The following is a 15,250-nucleotide window of genomic DNA, read 5'->3' on the forward strand; positions in this document are numbered from 1 at the left end:
GGTACGCCCTTAGTCAGAAAAGCAATGCATGGCCAATACAGCAATGATAATAGTTCTGTTGTTACATACATGGCAAATTGTTTGGATAGCAACTAAATTGCACGAGTGAGGGGAGGAGCTAAGGACGTAGGTAGGCTCAGAGCTGGGTAGGTTGTCTGTTGGCCTAGATTGCGTACCCATCATGCACTGCACTTCTTGAAGCTAATGTTCTCAAACATGAACTTAATTATCACAAAAGAATAGTTTATTTTCGCTTCAAAACTAATATTCTAATGTGCTGCATTTATTTTGGGGGGTTTTACAATTAAAACTCAGTGGTACATGAAAAAAATTACATCTCACCAACCCACCGCCATTGACAAGTATACGTTCAATCCTTGCTATATAAAGGCTCCTGTTACCTTACCTCCATTACTATGAACAAGAGAAAACTGGATGACTCAGCTGAAGGAGTAAGAATTATATAATAAACCCTTACACTTTGCTGATAAGGGGGGGCTAGGTAGTGAGGGCCTGGGTGGTGTGGGGGCCCTACACAAAGAGGGGGATTTTGGTAGTCCGGGGGCCCTAAGCCATCTGGGGTGAGCAATGCATCACTTTAGAATAGGGACCCTTATTCCGCATCTGTTTTCACACTGTTCAGGGTTTCTTCACACAGTGTGTCGGGAGCTTATACACATTGTATTCTACCACTTACTACTTACTAATAAATAGAAATATAGGCTTACTGGTCCTTACTAACGTTATATTAGTAATAAATCCCTAATTGGGCATGAACAAGACATTTGTGAATACATGCTTAACAACTGTCTTATTTTGCTTAGTACATGCCTTACAAGTTACTAACACAGGCATTAATATTGTATGTATTAGTGCTAATAGATGTATCCCTAAAATAAAGTGTTACCAAAATATGTCTTATATACCCTCAATCGTGGTAAATCAAAGGGAATTCAAAAATGTATGTAATAACTATGGTAATTATTCCCTTTGCATCTTTAATTCTGAGTGACTCAGCCTCTCTGTGATGATCTTATACCTGGACACCTATATTGTCCGTCAGTACAATTCATTTTGAAATGTTCTTCTTTGTTGTTTTATCTTATTTGGATGTTTACTAAATTTCACTGATCCCCGTCCCAACTTATTTGAGACTTGTTGCATTTATCAAATTAGAAATGAGTACATATGTCCCCCAAAACAATATTTTTTCTCGGTTTTAACACTTAATATGTTGTCTTTTCACTATTCTCCATCTAATGAATAGATTGAATGTTTTGAAAATTATAGCATTTTGATTTTATTCACTGTTTACCAAACGTCCCAACTTCACCGGAGTTGGGGTTTGTAATATTAAGTAATGAGGTATAATAAATGACTTGAAATGACTTCAAACTAATCTTCCACAAAGCACTTCAATGCTCAATAGCAATTTCAGTAAACTACAGTAACAGAAATCTTTGAACCAGGTAATATTCTGTTCATTTTATTAATGCACAATAAAACAACAAAGCATGAAATACCATGGGGATTGTGCACTTCTGGACAAGTTTACCATTTTTGGCAGGGTGTTAGGTTTGGGTTTAAGAATTTAAGAAATCATCGGATACAAGTTGGGGTGCTGCCCTTGTGGCTGTTACACACACACGATCTAAAATGCCTTTTAAGTTTGTAAGAAAAAATAGTTTGAATCCAAAATATAGAAGTATATTATCACAGACAACGGTCTTGACAACCTCCCCATATTTTACTTTTTTAAAAAACGTTTTTTCCCTGAAATAAGCGCTTACCTGTTTTTGTCAACACAGTCAGGCCCAATTGAAAGTAAAAAAAAATGTTTTTAGTATTAAAATGAAAAGATATTTTAATAATTAAACATCATTGAATATGCATATTTTAACCCTCTAGCTAACCGAAATTATATTGAATAGGTCGTAATTCTACCAGGAATTCTAAGGAAAAATCGACATTTTGGTCATATTTTAAATAATGTCAAATAACTTGAAAAGAAATGAAAGTGTCAATTATAAGTTACTTTCATATTAAAGTAGAGAAAACACACTTTCAAAGGGTATATCATTTATGGATAATTAATTGTTCAGTATTCCCATAGAGTGCCTTTGATGTGGATTAAATGATAAAAATGTGATAAAATCCGATATTATCTAGGCCTATATATCTATATATTTAGGCCTATCTATCTATCTATCGATCTATCTATCTATCCTTCCGTCCATCCATCCATCCATCCATCCAGGGTCAAAGTTGAACAATGAACATGTGACGACAACAAATGTCGTTCACCCAGAAGTCCTGTTTTCCTGGATTATATGCGATAACTGTAATGGACTACACTAGCTAATAATGTTTTAACTGAACCATGCCAAAGACGTGTAAGGATAACCGTAGAAGTGTCCGCGATAGCAGACAGGACATGAATGAAGCTCTAAGGAAGTTTCCCCCCCCAATTTGGCACAGGTAAGACTCGCCAGGCATCACCGACTAATACGGAATTGAAGTGCTACAAACACCACGTTGGTAGGCTTTTATTGGAAGTTAGCATTCAACTCAACGTCTTCACGCATATTTTTATGAAGGACAACGTGGAGTAGTAACAGTCCTTGACTGCTTTGCCAAAGCTGACACGCAAAATGGGTAATTGTTCCATGCTGCGCTTCCTTCACACGATGCGCCTGTTGCACAGAGCTGTCGCTGTTCGTTGTTCCAGGAAACTAAGATAGTTGGATACCAACATATGGTTTGACTCTGAAAACACACCGAAGACAGTTTACATTTTTAATATGTAGCGTGTAGACATCGGCTGGACAGTTGTGTTTTCGGTAACACTTTCAAATAAGGGGCCATAATAATATAACAGTAAAGTAGCTACAACCTAATACTTAAGTAAGGGTTAATAATCATTACTTAATGCCACATTAGACACATATTAATAGTTATTAATGCATATATGGAACATTAGTAAGCAGTTACTTAACTATTAGATAACTATTACCTTGTGTTACAAGTTAATAGCATATTATTATTTAACTAATAGATAAGGCAGGGCACAGTTAATAGTCAAGTAGCTATCAGGTCATACTTAACTAAGGACCAAAATTAACACAAAAGTAAGGCATAACTGATGGTTAATTAATCGATAGATATTGGTGTTTGGGACCCTTATATTAGAGTTGGCTGTGGATAACTAATGGTTAATTAATCGATAGATATTGGTGTTTGGGACCCTTATAATAGAGTTGGCTGAGCATACCTAATAGTTAAGTAATTAATCTACTGTGACATTTAGTTTTCACTCGTTCAAATCACTGTAATAGTGGCAACAGGAGTCATTATATAGCAAGTATTGGACGTACACTTCTCAATGACGATGGGGTGATGAGATGTAATTTTTTCATGTACCACTTATTAGTTTTAATGGTTAAAACCCTGCAATAAATCCAGAACATTATGAAGAGTAATAGTTTTGAAGCGAGACTAAACCATTCCTTTGTGATAATTAGGTTAATGTTTGAGAATATTAGCTCCAATAAGAGCAGTGCATGATGGGTACGCAATCTACAGACAACAATATTTCGGTATTATTTAATCATTAGATATGCCTTGCTTTTGTATTAAGTAAATGTTAATTAAGGTCCTTAGTTAAGTATGACCTAATAGCTACTTAACTATTAACTGTACCCTTACTTATCTATTAGTTAAATAATTATATGCTATGAACTTGAGACACATGGTAAGGGGCCATATATATAAGGGGCCATAATTAACAGCAAATTAGCTATAACCTAATACTTTAGTAAGGGTTAATAATCACTACATAATGGCACATTAGACACATATAAATTGTTATTAATTCACATGTTAAACATTAGTAAGCAGTTACTTAACTATTAGATGACTATTACCATGTGTCACAAGTTCATAGCATATAATTATTTAACTAATATATAAGCAAGGGTACAGTTAATAGTTAAGTAGCTGTTAGGTCATACTTAACTAAGGACCTTAATTAACACTTACTTAAGGCATATCTAATGATTAAATAATACCAAAATATTGTTGTCTGTAGATTGCGTACCCATCATGCACTGTACTTCTTGGAGCTAATATTCTCAAACATTAACTTAATTATCACAAAGGAATGGTTTAGTTTCACTTCAAAACTATTACTCTTCATAATGTTCTGCATTTATTGTAGGGTTTTTACCATTACAATTAATAAGTGGTACATGAAAAAATTACATCTCATCACCCCACCATCATTGAGAAGTGTACGTCCAATCCTTGCTATATAATGGCTCCTGTTGCCACTATAAAGTGATTTAAATGAGTAAAAACTAGATGTCACAGTAGATTAATTACTTAACTATTAGGTATGCTCAGCCAACTCTATTATAAGGGTCCCAAACACCAATATCTATCTATTAATTAACCATTAGTTATCCTCAGCCAACTCTAATATAAGGGTCCCAAAACCCAATATTTATGTATCAATTAACCATTACTTATGCCTTACTTTTGTATTAAGTAAGTGTTAATTTTGGTCCTTAGTTAAGTATGACCTGATAGCTACTTAACTATATATAAGGGTCCCAAAACCCAATATTTATGTATCAATTAACCATTACTTATGCCTTACTTTTGTATTAAGTAAGTGTTAATTTTTGTCCTTAGTTTTAAGCATGACCTGATAGCTACTTAACTATTAACTGTGCCCTTACTTATCTATTAGTTAAATAATAATATGCTATCAACTTGTAACACAAGGTAATAGTTATCAAATAGTTAAGTAACTGCTTACTAATGTTCAACATATGCATTAATAACAATTAATATGTGTCTAATGTGGCATTAAGTAATGATTATTAACCCTTACTTAAGTATTAGGTTGTAGCTACTTTACTGTTAATTATGGCCCCTTATTTGGAAGTGTTACCGTGTTTTCTATTTAGGACCATGGCAGAACCCATCACAGTTGAACACCATCTCATAAGCCTAATAAAACAACATGATCTAAAAATAGCCTAAATAGTCATGAACATGTGCTGTTGACCATGAAAATAGATCGAAGAGGGTTGGAAGTTTTCATATTTAGTGTATATTGGTTGTAGAAACAGAATGGTTGTGTTTGTAGCCATTCAATCTCGGACGGCCGTCATTTGAATTGACGGCAGATTGCCATGTCGCATAAAGCGGCACATCTCGAAATAAAAGCTAAAATACTGAAAAATAAAATAATATAAACATACAGTTTTTATACTGAAAGTATATCGAGGAGGGTCTGTAATATTGAGCTAAAGTGTTTGAAAGCTGGAAAAACTGCATGATGACGGCCGTTCAGCCGTATTTTCATAAGAAAATATTTCGGCCGGCCGCAGCCGTTGTGGTACAAATCCAGCCGGACGTTCACGGCCGTTATGGTAGCTAGAGGGTTAAGCATATTCATTTAAAACCTGTCAAAAACATGTGATGTATTGCACATTTGTAAACAACTGGAAGAAGATATGCAAGAAATTCCAACTGGGTTTTCTCACTTTACATTCGTTTTTCTGCCTTTGCAAGATGTCACCACCAGGTTTTGTGTCTGATAACAGTAACAGTGTTGGGAAAGTTATATTTCTACATGAACTAGTTCATAGTTCAGTTCACAGCCCTCAGAATGAACTAATTCGTTCATTGTTCATTGTCTAGGCACTCTCCGTGTACTGAATTTGCCAACATTTTCAGCGTCAGCTGCATTAAATTGGGGACAATACCAAATTGAATCGCATGTGTGGCCTCAATTTAGACTACTTAACTATGTGATGAAGCTGCAAGAAAGAATGCACGAGGCATTCATTTTTAAAAATTGCATTTTATAATTTAGTGTTAGTCATGTTTCTGCAACACAACCAAGGAGGCTGTACAGCACCAGGGTTGAGGAACACTGTCTTAACAGGGACATTTTTTTTACATATCTGTAACAGACCCCATCATTACCAGTATTTTTGTTGATGAAAATGTATTTGATATTTTGAACAAAATAAACACTTTTGTTTTTTTATGAGTGGGGTGTGTTTTTGCCAAACTTAAAAGGATCAGTGATCGTGTTGTAGGGGAATGCTAAAGGGAATGCAATTTATTGCCAAGAAGTCTAAAATATTTCCCTTCATGACCCCACCCATGGTTGGTAAAATACTATATATCATTTAATCAGTTGTTAATCTGTCTATTCCACAGATTTCGGCCAAAATGGAGGAGGCCTTTTTGGAAATGTTTCCACATGTAAAATGTCTGTCACCAATTGAAACACAGAAGCATCTGTCTGAAGGAAGCAATGATGATGAGGAATGCCAGTTAATGGATGAAGGAGAGTTTGCCAGTGAAGCATATCAGCGGACCTATCAGTACTTTAAAAGATATGAACAGAACCAGTTGGAGAAATTCTCATTCCAACCTGGTTCACCTGAAGGTTCCCCAAAGGAATGGTTAGAGTGTTTGATGCATTACTGTGACAACAGATCACCATCATGGGGAGAACTTAGAAACTTCACCCACTTTCTCAACATGCAATTAAAGAAGTGTGAGCAGTCAATTTTTTGCGATGACATCTTCAGTCAAGATCTGACTGGTTTCAAGACATTTGTTGTCAAATTCATGATAACAATGTCAAAGGATTTCTCAATGCGGTCGCTTATGACAGGTGATGAAAGGAGTGAGATGAACACTGAAGAAGATTCTGTTCTGAAAGAATTCCAACTTAGAAGACGTTGGGAACAACAAGCTCACCCCTATATCATGTTCAATGCTGACAACACATCCATGACATTCCTGGGGTTCCACATCCACAACTTGGATGCTATTGATGCTCGCACCCACGAGATTGTAGAGAAGAAAGTCATTGACCGTGTGCTCTTTCAGCAGTTGAGGGCACAAAAGGTCCCATTTAACATAGATTTTGAGAAGCTCAAACGGGTGGATCAGCTTGATATTTTAAGCAGAGTTTTAGGTGTGAACAACATCACAGATCCAGATGACACATACCAACTGACACTTGACAACGTGATGAAAATCCTTGCTATTCATCTCCGGTTTGAGTCTGATATCCCAGTCATCATTATGGGTGAAACAGGATGTGGGAAGACACGGCTGGTGCAGTTCATGTGTGATCTACTGAGGTCTGGGAAACGGGGCCAAAACATTATTATTGTCAGGGTACATGGAGGAACAACATCAGACATGATCCACAAAAAAGTTCAAGAGGCTGTGGAAATATCCAAACGCAATGAGGCTCAAGACATGGATACTGTTCTTTTCTTTGACGAGGCGAACACAACAGAAGCCGTAAATGCAATCAAAGAAGTTATCTGTGACAAAACAATCAACGGAGAATCCATTGATGCATGTCGTCTAAAAATCATTGCTGCGTGCAATCCCTATAGAAAGCATTCTCCAAAAGCCATTGAACAGCTGGAGAAAGCTGGACTAGGCTACAGAGTTAAGATGGAGAACACAGAAGAGAAGCTGGGAAAGATTCCTATGAGGCAGCTGGTCTACAGAGTTCAACCACTGCCTCCAAGTCTTGCACCACTAGTGTGGGACTTTGGAAAATTGAATGAGAAGACACAGGAGCTTTACATTCAACAAATGGTGAAGACGTTCTTCTGCAAAGAAGGCCTTCCAGATACATACGAGTCCTTGTTCACAAAAGTTATTTCGGCTTCTCAGAAACACATGGCAGAATCAACTGATGAATGTAGAATGGTCAGTCTGAGAGACATTGAGCGCTGTATGAAAACAGTTAAGTGGTTTTATCAGCAAAAGAATACATTGTTTTCAGAAATGAACAGACATCTACAACATGATGGAAACACAGATGCATTGGTTCGATCCCTGATACTTGGAGTTGGGGTTTGCTACATGGCATCTTTAGAAAATCGCAACGAATACTTGACAAAACTTGAGGAAATTGAAGAAATTAAAGAATTGTCCATGTCCTCTCAGAAAATGAGTGATGAAATCAATGCATGTAAACAAGTGTTCATCGACCATGTGGACTGTCCATCAGATGTGGCTAAAAATGATGCCCTGAAGGAGAATGTGTTCATGATGGTTGTGTGCATGAATTTGAGAATTCCATTATTCCTTGTTGGAAAACCTGGAAGTTCCAAATCTTTGTCGAAGACAATTGCTGCCCATGCCATGCAGGGTAAAAGCTCCCAAAATGAGCTCTTCAAAGGATTCAAACAAGCCCAGCTGGTCTCATTTCAATGCAGCCCCCACTCCACTCCTGATGGAATCATCTCAATATTCAGACAGTGTGCACAGTTCCAGAAGGACAAGGACCTAAATGAATATGTCTCTGTTGTGGTCCTTGATGAAATAGGATTGGCAGAAGATTCCCCAAAGATGCCTTTAAAAACACTGCACCCTCTTTTGGAATTTGGATGCATTGATGACGAGAAGCCTGAAGAGTTCAAAAAAGTCGCGTTCATTGGTATTTCTAATTGGTCGCTGGATCCAGCCAAGATGAACCGAGGAATTTTGGTGCTAAGAACATCTCCAATGGCAGAGGAATTAAATAGCACTGCTCTTGCTATATGTCCCCGTGGTGAGGAATACATTCGATCAGAAATTGAGATCCTGCTGTCTACACTCACTGAGTTTTACCAGAGTGTGCTTCATGATCAGAAAAAATTCACCGAATTTTTTGGACTCAGGGACTTTTACAGTCTTGTGAAACTGACTGTGTCGTATGCACTGACGAAGAATGAAAGACCATCTACTGAGGATCTGACTAAAGCTGTCCAGCGAAACTTTGGCGGATTTGATTCTGTTGACATTCTGAAAATCTTCTGGGATGTTTTTGGCGAGAAACCTGAAGAATGTGACACAATTTCTTTACTGAGAGAAAATCTGGAAGTAGATGCATCTGGTTTTACATCCCGGTACCTTCTTCTACCAACAACAAATCACGCTGCCCTGCAAATTCTGAAACTACAGGGAATTATCCATGAAGATAACACAGAGGTGATCTTTGGATCAGGATTTCCACATGATGAAGAATATTCCCAAGTCTGCCGCACTGTAAACAGAGTTAAGATGTGCATGGAAACAGGAAGGTCTGTGATCCTGTTGAATGTTCAGAGCCTTTACGAAAGCCTCTATGATGCCCTGAATCAGTGCTATGTCAAGTTGGGGGGGAGTTACTATGTGGACCTGGGGCTTGGTTCACATCGTGTGAAGTGCAGAGTGAAAGATGAATTCAGGCTAATAGTAATTGAGGAAAAACACACAGTTTATGAGCAATTCCCCACACCACTTCTAAACCGACTGGAAAAGCACTGTCTGGAAATAAGTAACGTTCTCCCACCCCATGCTAAACACATGCAGAAAGAGCTGGAGGACTGGCTCGAGGCTCTTCTGAAATCGGACGATCAACGGCAGGAACCAGCAGACATCACAAGGAAAAAACATGATGCCATTGTAGGATACACGGAGGACACCTGTGCGTCTGTGCTTTTGCAGTGTTGTCCCGACATTGTGTCTCAGGAATGGGAAAATGGAGACAGAAAGGAAATAATTGATCGAGCCAAGGAAATGCTAATACAGTGTGCAACTCCTGATTCATTGTTGAGGGCATCAAGAAATAGTTGGGGAGCTCATGACAGTTTGCTAGACATATACTTTATGAAGCAATCTCACACCAACATGATTGAGATGCTGAAGAAGTACAGAGAATACAATGCTGATGATGCAAGAGGACTTAATCTGGAGGTTTGTCTGTCTCTGATTGATACACATGATTGTCATTCTCTCTCTCCCTCTCTCTGTTTATCAAAGTCATTTGTTAGAAACCTGACATTTCGGTTTTATTTAGCATATGTAAGGGTTAAGATCTGAAGACGTGTGAATCAAACAGAGGGTTAAGGCTCTAAACTGGCAGCTAAAACTTACCGTGATGTCACATGGTTCTAGTGTGTGTGTGTGTGTGTGTGTGTGCACTTACTCATCAATGCCACCTTACTTATCAGGTGTCCACATTTTCTCGTCTCCTGAACAAAAAAGACTTGGAGCAAATTAACAACCAGCTTAACCTTCAAGAGGATGACTCGTGCCTGTACTTGCTCAATGAATTCTACACAGAGCAGTCATTTTCTGACACCTTGAGGTAGTATCCATTCAACTACTATATCATACTACTTACAAAATGTTATAGCATGTCATGAGGCATGTTAATGGGAGTGTATTGCCATAGTAAATATAAAATGTTTTAATTTTTTAGGGACTTCATTGTAACTTATACTGCAGCACGCAAGCTGGTGCTATTGCAATCTTATTTTGAGTGTCCAAAACAAAGTCAGCGACTACTTTTTTGTGTCAGGTACGTTGAACAATTCTCAGTTGAATTTATTGCCTTATTGTATAAAATCTCAATTTAAACAATGTGAAAAACCCTTTGTACATGAAAATAACGAATAGTCTTGCATAATTCATAGTCTCGCATAGTCAGTCAATGTTTAAGAAATGTGTGTAAATATAATCACAGTTTTAAGGACTGCGTCTTAATTTTTGTTTGGTCAATACTGTATAACACAACCTCTGGTCCAAACTCTTAGACACACTATAACTCGCCTAAGGAGAATGATGAAGGATGCTGCATTTGATGTTGTGCTCATCACAAGACTGCCAAGAATTTCTGGAGGATGTGGCTACATTGCCTCTTTTGGAGGTAGTACAGTTATCAGTGAGCTCGTTTATATGCTGATTTATAATAAGGTTTTGGAGTAACCAGTTTATTCAAGTGCTCATATAAACTGAATAAACAGTTTATAACAATCGGTTTATTGCAGTTATTGGTTTGAGAAATCTGATTCTCAAAGGTAGGTTTTTAGTGAATAAGCTGATTTCCCAAGACGTGTATACACCTTAAACAGGTTATTATCGAGTTATTGACATTCTAGAATGATAAGCAGCCAATCACGAGCCTTACATTCCAGTTTCGTATAACACACGTTAGTGGAACACATGCAACCGACAGACTGCATATAAACAACAATAACCAGTTCACTCCAATAACCTGTTTATTCTAGTAATGTAAACAGGCTAATTTTTGGCATAGTTATATTATGTTATTGTAACATTTTTCATTTTTGAATTTTAAAATTACTGTCCCAGCAATAGTTTTACATCTGAGCATTACAATGTTAGTTTCAGTTGTATCAAGTGAGTGTATTGACTGTAATAAAATACTTGTTTTTAGATGATTGGAAACCACTGCACTTGGATGAGCTGATACCCACACCTGGATTTCCTGGTGACATTTTTCAGCTACAGAATAGGACAGTCTCTGAGGTCCTACAGTGCTCTTCCTCATGCTTTGGTAATGCCCATTATATTGTTTGTATTGTAATCCATCTAAGTAAGTAAAATTGGACAATCAGAACAATTCTCTCACGTTGTAGGCAGATGAGCTGACTCACTGTACTTTGCTCTGCAGAATGGTTATGATTCATGTTTTTGCAGTAATTACTGCTTTATAACCCTTTTGCAATATCCGGTTCCGAAACAACCCGAAAACCACAAATGTTTTATTTTTAGCTAGATCATTTTCAAATTTAGGGAAATATTTTTTTTCCTATTATGTTCAACTACAGATGGACTTGTTAAACTACAAGCCGAAAAGTCAACGGGTTGGTGGCGGTCATCAGGCAATGTAATTAACTGTTAAGTGTCATTCTTCATTAGGCCCCGAGCACCGAAGGTGCATAGGACTCTATTGTTTTTCTAATACCCTGTGTACACGAAAAGCGACCTGGGCGACCTGGGCGACCAGTGCGAATTCACCAGGAGCGAAGCGAACTGAGCGACCAGAGTGAATTTTAGCGATTAAACTCAAGATAATATTGGAACGTTTATATCCGAATGTCCCAGTCTGTCAAGCCAGAGTCATTACGTGATTAGCTAAATCAAACATGTCAATGTCCAGAGCAAGTAAAGTAGAGATGCACCGCATCCTGATTTTTAGGATCCTGCCAGATACCGGATCCACTGCTTAAGATCCTGCCGGATCCGGAACCGGATACCGGATCCTACGAAAGGGTTGAAACACATAGCCGACTCGCACACGTGGGCCCTTTTTATTATGTTATACTTTAGGTTATGTTTCACTACAGGCTATATGCTGCCATTATAACTTATATTAATTATATTATTCACTATTGTGAAAGTGAAAGCCCAACTGGGAAACTCCAACTCCCATTGTCCTTGGGACACAGCACTCCACAGCACACTGCACACAACACAATTGCATTTATGCCTCACCCGTGCAAGGGGGCAGCCCCCAATGGCTTATTGTAGGCCTATTAAATATATACAGATGGTGTAACTTCAATCTGCTCATTACCGTGCCGTGCCGCGGCAGCGCACCGTGATCATTACACCCTGTGGCCATTCGGAATGCGGGGGGCAGTATAGCACTGCTTTTGCAGAGCAGCGTCTGCCTGTGCTTGTGCGTCTGTCTGTGCTTCCGTGCTTGTCCATCCCCCAGTTTTAGTAGTAGTAGAAATACAGTCAGCAAATTGCATGTTTTATTTAGCATTGGGCATTTGATAATAACACAAGTGTGAGCCCTAAACAAGACCACCATGTGAATTTAAACTCGACTTTTTTCTGTCTTGCATTCACCGTCTCCCAATCCGTCCCTAACTTATTTCGGCACTATTCATGTCAGGAACGGGTATCCTCAGGATACAGAGTTTGCATACCTACAATTTGAACCGGTAAAGACAATTAAAACCGAGTCAATCAGACAGGAACACCATTGTAATTAAGTGTGTCCCGTAACGCCAGCATGAGAGAGATCGAATTTTAAATTTGGCGGCGACATTCTGTTGCACGTAACATTGGGCATTTGATAATAACAGAAGTGTGCGCCCTAAACAAGACCACCATGTGAATTTAAACTCGACTTTTTTCTGTCTTTCATTCACCGTCTCCCAATCCGTCCCTAACTTATTCGGCATTATTCAAGTCAGGAACGGGTATCCTCAGGATACAGAGTTTGCATACCTACAATTTGAACCGGTAAAGACAATTAAAACCGACTCAATCAGACAGGAACACCATTGTAATTAAGTGTGTCCCGTAACGCCAGCATGAGAGAGATCGAATTTTAAATTTGGCGACGACATTCTGTTGCACGTAACATTGGGCATTTGATAATAACACACGCGTGAGCCCTAAACAAGACCGCCAGTCGACGGTGTTTTGTTTTTATTATTCTGCATTCATGCCAGGAACGGATATCCTCAGGATAGGCCTAATAGGTTGAAGACGGGTTTTTTTATTATTATTATTAGTGCTTGTGAACACTTGTGAACTATGACTCCTTCTTCGGAGGCTGGATAACCTGTCACACCACGATGTGTCACAAAAGGCTGTGCACTGCCTTTTCTTTTTTTTAAACACAGCAGTCGTATGATAAGTGTTTCCCAACCACTGTGCCATGGCACACTAGTGCCGTGGGAAATTCTTTTTTTTTTGCTTAGGCCTAATTTTTTTTGGCAAACGAATTCATTAATAGGCCTAATTACTTCTATTGTTAAGGCGGCTACAGAGTATAATTTGTTTTCATTATTTCATAATTTTTGTTGGTGGTAGGCCTATATAGGCTACTATATAGGCTATTTTTAATTAGGCTATTTGAATGATTCAACCAACCGCCCGAATTTAATTAAAATATTTGGCTATAGGCTACTTTCGATTCGATTGTGTGTGCTCTTCTTAAAACCTGATTTTAATATGGCAACCAAGCATAGGCCCTACACATTGTGAGGGACTAAACAAGTGCGTCCAATGCGAATATTCCCTCTTGTGTTGTTGGGGGGAGAGAGAGAGAGAGAGAGAGAGAGAGAGAGAGAGAGAGAGAGGAGAGAGAGGAGAGAGAGAGAGAGAGAGAGAGAGAGAGAGAGAGAGAGAGAGAGAGAGAGAGAGAGAGAGAGAGAGCTCTTTTGTGTGCGTGTGGGGGTTTAATCACCCCCTCCCCCACAGACAAACATTCATACCGTCACACAGTTGAAGACTGTAGTCAGTTGACATCTATGTAAGCGCCCCTCCAAGCGTCTGCCTGTGTTTGTGCTTCCGTGCTTGTCCATCCCCCAGTTTTAGTAGTAGTAGAAATACAGTCAGCAAATTGCATGTTTTATTTAGCATTGGGCATTTGATAGGGCATTTGATAATAACACAAGTGTGAGCCCTAAACAAGACCACCATGTGAATTTAAACTCGACTTTTTTCTGTCTTTCATTCACCATCTCCCAATCCAGTTTGCATAGGCCTACCTACAATTAAATAAAATAAAAAAGACTGGTTTTTTTTATTATTATTATTATTATTAGTGCTTGTGAACACTTGTGAACTATGACTCCTTCTTCGGAGGCTGGATAACCTGTCACACCACGAGCTCTTTTGTGTGCGTGTAGGGGTTTAATCACCCCCTCCCCCACAGACAAACATTCATAGCGTCACACAGTTGAAGACTGTAGTCAGTTGACATTTATGTAAGCGCCCCTCCAAGCCGTGTGAGTTTAACAGTTTGCGGCCAAGAGTTTTTTTCACGAGCGCGTGCGCACACACACACACACACACACACACACACACACACACACACACACACACACACACACACACACACACGAGAGATGCAAGGCAGAGTATGGATATTGTTTCAAAAGTTTGAATGTTTATTTGTTGTGATGTTACAAATAGCAATAAAAACATAGATCAATAAAAAGGCGTTCAAAAAATCAAACTATGCCTAAAAATAAATCCTTACAAAGTCTTTTAAGTGTCCAGGTGTAGGCCTAGCCTAGCCTACTTCAATGTCCTTACTCCCGTGTCCATACTGTAAATCCCATGGTGCAAAAAGTGCAGTTGGCTAGTGACTCAACAAGGGTGGCAGCAACGCAGTCTGGTCTTGATTCAGAATTCACTCAGGACAAAGGCGGCATTCAAAAAAATCTAAGTAGGCTATGCCTAAAAATAAATCCTTACAAAGTCTTTTAAGTGTCCAGTCACCTGGATAGGCCTACAGTCATCGACCAAATCATCGATCTAGGTGGTGAGCCCACTGGTAGGTGAAGGGAAACAGCGCACTACTGCACAAACAACAGGCCGAGTCGCAGGAGACACAGCGAAAGGGACGGAACGCAATTCTGGTTAAGCCGGGCAGAAAGGATGTTTTCTGCTGTCT

At 38.7% G+C, this 15,250-nt stretch overlaps 2 protein-coding genes across 4 annotated transcripts in view; both read left to right on the forward strand.

The window, feature by feature from the left end:
• Positions 1–10,506, forward strand: part of LOC134454841 (E3 ubiquitin-protein ligase RNF213-like) — a 113,548-nt gene extending 103,042 nt beyond the window's left edge. The window contains exons 17-20 of the mRNA XM_063206000.1: positions 6,238–9,774; positions 10,032–10,168; positions 10,283–10,381; positions 10,497–10,506. Of these exons, the coding sequence (XP_063062070.1) occupies positions 6,238–9,774; positions 10,032–10,168; positions 10,283–10,381; positions 10,497–10,506 (3,783 nt within the window). The remainder of the gene's footprint in view (positions 1–6,237; positions 9,775–10,031; positions 10,169–10,282; positions 10,382–10,496) is intronic.
• Positions 10,507–10,620: 114 nt separating this feature from the next.
• Positions 10,621–15,250, forward strand: part of LOC134454258 (E3 ubiquitin-protein ligase rnf213-alpha-like) — a 102,661-nt gene continuing 98,031 nt past the window's right edge. For all 3 annotated transcript variants that reach the window (XM_063205153.1, XM_063205154.1, XM_063205156.1), the window contains exons 1-2: positions 10,621–10,729; positions 11,261–11,380. In XM_063205153.1, coding sequence (XP_063061223.1) covers positions 10,642–10,729; positions 11,261–11,380 — 208 coding nt within the window. In that variant the 5' untranslated portion in view covers positions 10,621–10,641. The remainder of the gene's footprint in view (positions 10,730–11,260; positions 11,381–15,250) is intronic.

The sequence above is a fragment of the Engraulis encrasicolus genome, chromosome 8, assembly GCF_034702125.1.
Source record: "Engraulis encrasicolus isolate BLACKSEA-1 chromosome 8, IST_EnEncr_1.0, whole genome shotgun sequence".
Classification (NCBI taxonomy): domain Eukaryota; kingdom Metazoa; phylum Chordata; class Actinopteri; order Clupeiformes; family Engraulidae; genus Engraulis; species Engraulis encrasicolus.